The 5,684-nt window shown below is 35.6% G+C and overlaps 1 protein-coding gene across 1 annotated transcript; it reads left to right on the forward strand.

Annotated features, from left to right (window-relative positions):
• The first annotated feature begins 2,671 nt into the window (after positions 1-2,671).
• Positions 2,672-4,284, forward strand: LOC110933036. The gene is made up of 2 exons (XM_022176278.1): positions 2,672-3,128; positions 3,899-4,284. Exons 1-2 carry the CDS (start codon positions 2,672-2,674, stop codon positions 4,282-4,284), a joined length of 843 nt encoding a protein of 280 aa, XP_022031970.1.
• Positions 4,285-5,684: the final 1,400 nt, after the last annotated feature.

Consider the following 5,684-nt stretch of genomic DNA (forward strand, 5'->3'; position numbering starts at 1 on the left):
TCAAAGAGCATGGAGGTATAGCTACAGATGAATTCTACCCTTATGTAGATAAAAGGGAAATATGCCATACATCTAAGGTACAAACAAAACTAATGAATATAGTATAGATAACTAGATTACAATCCTTGTTATATCAAGTACAAACAGCTTTTAACATACGAATTGTACAAATAATTATAGCAATTATGTTCGAACCACTGTAAGTATTATTACACTACCCTGTTGAAGTAGCGTAAATGCATAATAATAAATGCTATAGTTCATTTTGTTGAAGTGTAATACTTATTACTCTACAACAGATGAACTAGAGTAATATTAACGCTACTTTAAAACTGTACCGTAATAGTAATTCTTCTAGTTGAACATACGTACTTTAGTTTTTTGTATCATTCGCATGTTAAAAACTATTTGTATTTGATTCTAACAATCTGTGTTTTGAAACCAGTATGGTCATCACTCGGTAACTGTTGATGGAACCAAGTAATTGTCAGAACAGAACACGATGAAGAAGCGCTATTGAAAGCAGTGGCACATCAGCCTGTAACTTTTCAAATGGATCCTGGCGGTGACGGTTTCATGTTCTACAAAGAGGTAACATTTCAATCACGCATCGTTCATTTGTTATCGATATGTTGTTTAATAGTTCATGGTATTTAGGGAATTTTTAGTGGACCATGTGGAATGGAGCTGATGCACGCGATGTTGATAGTTGGATACGATCAGGATCCTGACGGAACCAAGTACTGGATTGTTAAGAACTCGTGGGGCGAAGGATGGGGAGAGAAGGGATATATTCGTATGTTGCGCGGTACGAGTATCCAAGGAGTTTGCAACATGTATGGGCATAGTAATTTCCCTCTTAAATCTCCCGAAACTAAAAATGTTGAACTCTAGAATACAATTTTAATTATGTTCACTCTTCATTTTATATGTAACCATCCGAGAGAAAACATGTCTAATGAGATTTTTTTTTGTTACTTTATGTTTCGATTATGAGATTTATTTTCTTGATAGATTATATAACATGAAGAATACACATAACAGACGGTTCACAAGCATAAACGAACGAACACGCATGAATATAAGCGAATAAGCGTAAACAAAAACAAACAAGCACCAATTAAAAAAAGACGAAATTGGATTTTAATAATCTCACCTAGAGGTGGTTGGCCATTGGCACTATCACCATTGAATATTACCACTAGCAGTCCCACCCTTTAAGTATTTTTTTTCTCACTGCATCTCCATTGTAAACAAATTTAACATAGGTAAGTTTTTTTCCGAATTCCGAGGAAATGAGTTGATTGATGTAAAACTTACCTCGAAACGGTGTTCCAAATGAGGGAAACGATGCTTCAATTCGGGTGTTTAAACTTCCAATTGATAAAATTTAGGTCGTTTGGAGCACCGTTTCGAGATAAGTTCTACATCAATCAACTTGTATCCTGTTCTAATCAAATGCCCTAAAACATCAGTTCGAAAATGATAACAGCATAATGAACCTTAGCATTTTCAGGGGTCGTCTACTACAAAGAATGGTTGTAACGAATAATCCATCCTTAAACTTCCTCACCATTAAATTTTGGGAAATCAAGCCGACCGTGCGAACCAGTCGTTGATCTTGGTGTCCTGTACCCCTATCACTACCCAATTTGCTGTTAATCTCCGCCATTTGAGTAACTAATGTTGTCATACTGATCTGCAATAATCTAATAGCTCTGGTCTAAAATTGCTTGTTGCCCTTCAATTACTCTTGTGCTGTCTTGAGTTAACTTTTCCAATTTTTCCATTTCTTGGTGTCTCATCGGCATAAACAACGATCGTAACCCTAAGTTTCCCAATTTGATTATAGAAAAAACACGCAATTGTAGATTGCCGTAACCTTGAATTGAAACGAAAACGAAGAACAAAATCGATGAGTTCGAAGTGAAATTGATCGAAAGAGTGATCAATTTCGGTGAATTGAAATGAAGTCGAGTTTAAATTGATTGATCGGAAGAGTGATCAATTTCAGCGAATTGTACGAAAGCTGATTGATCGATTTGAATGCGGAATTTGATGAATTAGGGTTTAAGTTCAAGGGCGTCCAGATGATCGAACAATACCAACGTTGCAATAAGAAATTGAGAAGAATCATAAGAGGAACAAGAGTCAATTCATTATGGAGATAAGATCTTTACAACTGATTACAACAGCTTATAACGATCTGATTCCAGTTCGTTACTTTTTTTCTAATAATATACCCTCTAAGAATACAACAATTACACATAAGACCCTCTACTTGTTTTGACATGTAACACCTATAAAGTAGTTTTAGTACATGTGTGGCTTCCATATACAATATCCCTAAAAAAAACTAACACCAACTTTCAACTTCTTGCTGTCAAGATTAATACGAACAGATAATATGTCCTGGTTTTTCTCCAGTTGTATTTTCTCTTACATCTTCCACTACATTTGTACATGTATATAAAGATAGAGTTGGATGAATAAGAATACACTTCTCATATTTCTCTTATTTTATTATATACAAACTCATCACTACATATGAAAATTGTCTTCTTGTATAGAACCCGAAGTTCTAATTATAAAGAACCCGAAGTTCTCCTAGATTATCCATTATATACCCATGCTTGTTATTAAATGCATGTCTCTTTCTTTTGTAGATAAAATGTCTAACTTATCAAAGCTTGAATTCACCGCACTTGACATCTCGGGTAACAACTACCTCCCATGGACTCTTGATGCTAAAATTCATTTGACAGCAAATAATTTGGGGGAGACAATTATTGATGGTAATCAAACTTCACCTCAAGATCAAGCGAAAGCTATGATATTCCTCCGCGATCATCTTCACGAAGATTTAAAGCGGGAATATCTAACTGTTGGGGACCCCCTTGAATTATGGACAAACATCAAAGAACGTTTTGACCACCAGAAGTTGGTCTTACTCCCCAAAGCCCGCTATGAATGGCTTCATTTACGACTACAGGATTTTAAGACTGTCAGTGAATATAATTCTGAGTTAAAATTATGTGGTGAAAAACTAACCGATGAAGACATGCTTGAAAAAAGTTTCTCAACGTTATATGCCACAAACATGCTCCGGTCGCAACAATACCGGGAACGTAAATTTACTAAATATTCTGAATTCATATCATGCCTTCTGGTTGCGGAGCAAAACAACAAGCTCCTACTACAAAACCATTAATCGCAACCAGCCGGTGCAAGCCCATGCAAGCCCATTCCCTGAAGCAAATGTCGCCTATTATCAAAGCGGACGAGGTAGACGTAGAGGCCACGGCCCCAGCAGAGGTCGTGGTCGTGGTCGAGGACTAGGATATACATGGCATCGACAGTCCCAGAACACTAAAAATAGCGATGGTGAATCGAGTCGACATAATATGGGACGACCTTGAAAAGGGAAAAGTAGCGGGAACCAAAGCAACATTTGTTATAAATGTGGGATGTCAAATCATTGGTCCTACACATGTGGCACCCCTAAACACCTCGCTGAGGCATTTCAACGCATGATGAAAGAAAAAGGAAAGAATGTTGAAACTAATATGATTGAGGATACACCTCCAGCCACGATACCAGACGTTCATTTGGATGCATGTGATTTCATTGAAAATATTCGTGATGTTTAAACATATTTAATGTACCTTTTATGTTTTACTTTTCACATTGTGACCTTTGTATTTTGTTTTGGTTTGAAACTCTTGCAATGTTTCATTTTACTTCTTTGCACTAACTTTAATTTATTTTTATTTCCTGAAAAAAATATGTATGCTAGCTCCAGTAGAGCTATTATTGGTGATGAATGTCTGGTATATAGCGGTAGTAGTAATAATATTCTCAAAGATATGAGATTTTTTCTCTTAGCTGTCTCCGGCAGAGACACTGATTGGTACTACATCTAGTGTCAGTAACCTTATCAAAGGCTCCGGTAGAGCACAAATAACATTATCTTCGGGTACCCAATTAAGTATTGATAACGCATTATATTCTAGTAGATCCAGAAGAAATTTGCTCAGCTTTAAAGACAATCGAAAAAACGGTTACCACCTAAAAACAATAGCTGAAAATAAAATTGAATATCTTCAAATTACTTCAAGCAAAAATGGTCAAGAAACCATTGTTGAACAATTAGAAGCCTTATCCTCTGGATTATATTGTACTAATATCAATCCTATGGAATCATACATGTTGAGTAACCAAAAGCTGTTAGATAAAGACACATTCAATATATGGCATGACCGTTTAGGTCACCTGGTAGCATAATGATGAGACGAATAATCAAAAGTGCAACTGGGCACCCTCTTAAAAACTTAAAAGTTTTGCTACCACAAGACTTTACATGTGCAGCATGCTCTCTGGGCAAATTTATTACTTGGCCCTCACAAACTAAATTGATACATGAAACCCCATCATTTTTAGAAATAATCCAAGGGGATATTTGTGGGCCTATTCACCCTCCGTGTGCTCCATTCCGTTAATTCTTGGTCTTAATTGACGTATCCTCAAGGTGGTCACATGCGAGTCTTTTACCTACTCGAAATGTAGCATTTGCCCGACTTCTAGCTCAAATCATACAACTGAGAGCTAATTTCCCGGACAATCAAGGTTCTCCATTCATTGTTGATTTAGTAAATTCTCTATCTAGTCATGTATAACAAATAATTAGTGAAGTTGCTCAAATAATGCATACTCAAAAAGACTATCTAGAAGAAAATACAAAAATATTAATATTACTATAGGTTTGTCTTTCTAACATTATTTCATTAACAAATATGCCTAAGTACGTTTTGACCCGTTATCAACAGGCCATTTTTCCACCACAAACTTTGATTATTAAAGACTTTAACATATAAAATGACCAAAAATGACAATTCTAGTGAAAAATGAGATACAATATTTTAGATGAGAACAAAAAACTTGAATGAGGTTAAAAATTGTATTTATAAATAATTAGGACAGAGGTTGCTTACCCAACGACTAAAGTACCTCTTTCATACCCACCTTCCTTATGCACACTATCTTGTTGTTGCTCCTAAGCATCAAAAACACAAATAGTATAAGTTTAATGTTGCCTTTAAAGGACCATTATTTAACATGTAACTTCTTTCATGACCTCATATTGTTCGAAGTATAATCTGTTGCTTGTATTTCATTAAGATTGAAGTCACTGGCCATGGAGTAATCGGATTGCACGTTTGCTGAACTTGAAGAAGAGCCTTCCCCTCTAGCCCGTGCTAGCTTCTCAAATCCCTCTTTTTAAGACAAAAAATAAATCAACAATAAGGCTGTGTTTTTGTGCTAATCAATTTTTTATGAACACTTGATTCAGGCTAAGTATAGTTCTAACCTGCTTCCCTCTGGAAGACCTCCTGCTTTTCATGGTATATATTTGCAGCAAGAAATTAGCATTAATTAGAATGTTAACAGATTCATATAATAAGTTTGTAAAATAAATCTTGAAAGAAAACCATCTCAACTGTAATCAGAATCCTCCATCAGTTTCATGGCATCTTCAGTTAGTTGATCAAACACAACTTTTGTTACAACTGATATGTTTTCCTTTCTACTACCAGAACTCCTTTCCGCCTTCTTAAAGCTTGCAGAACCTAAAAAGAGAATTATCCTTGAGATGAGATTACCGGCACAATGATAATATGAATTTA

This window comes from Helianthus annuus, chromosome 4 (genome assembly GCF_002127325.2).
Source record: "Helianthus annuus cultivar XRQ/B chromosome 4, HanXRQr2.0-SUNRISE, whole genome shotgun sequence".
NCBI lineage: Eukaryota > Viridiplantae > Streptophyta > Magnoliopsida > Asterales > Asteraceae > Helianthus > Helianthus annuus.

Bases quoted from the DNA above. Each gene is read 5' to 3' on its own strand.
- LOC110933036 (XM_022176278.1), top strand. From the start codon at position 2,672: ATGTCTAACTTATCAAAGCTTGAATTCACCGCACTTGACATCTCGGGT. The intron at 3,129-3,898 runs GTAAATTTACTA...TGTCTCCGGCAG, and splicing joins GTCGCAACAATACCGGGAAC to AGACACTGATTGGTACTACA.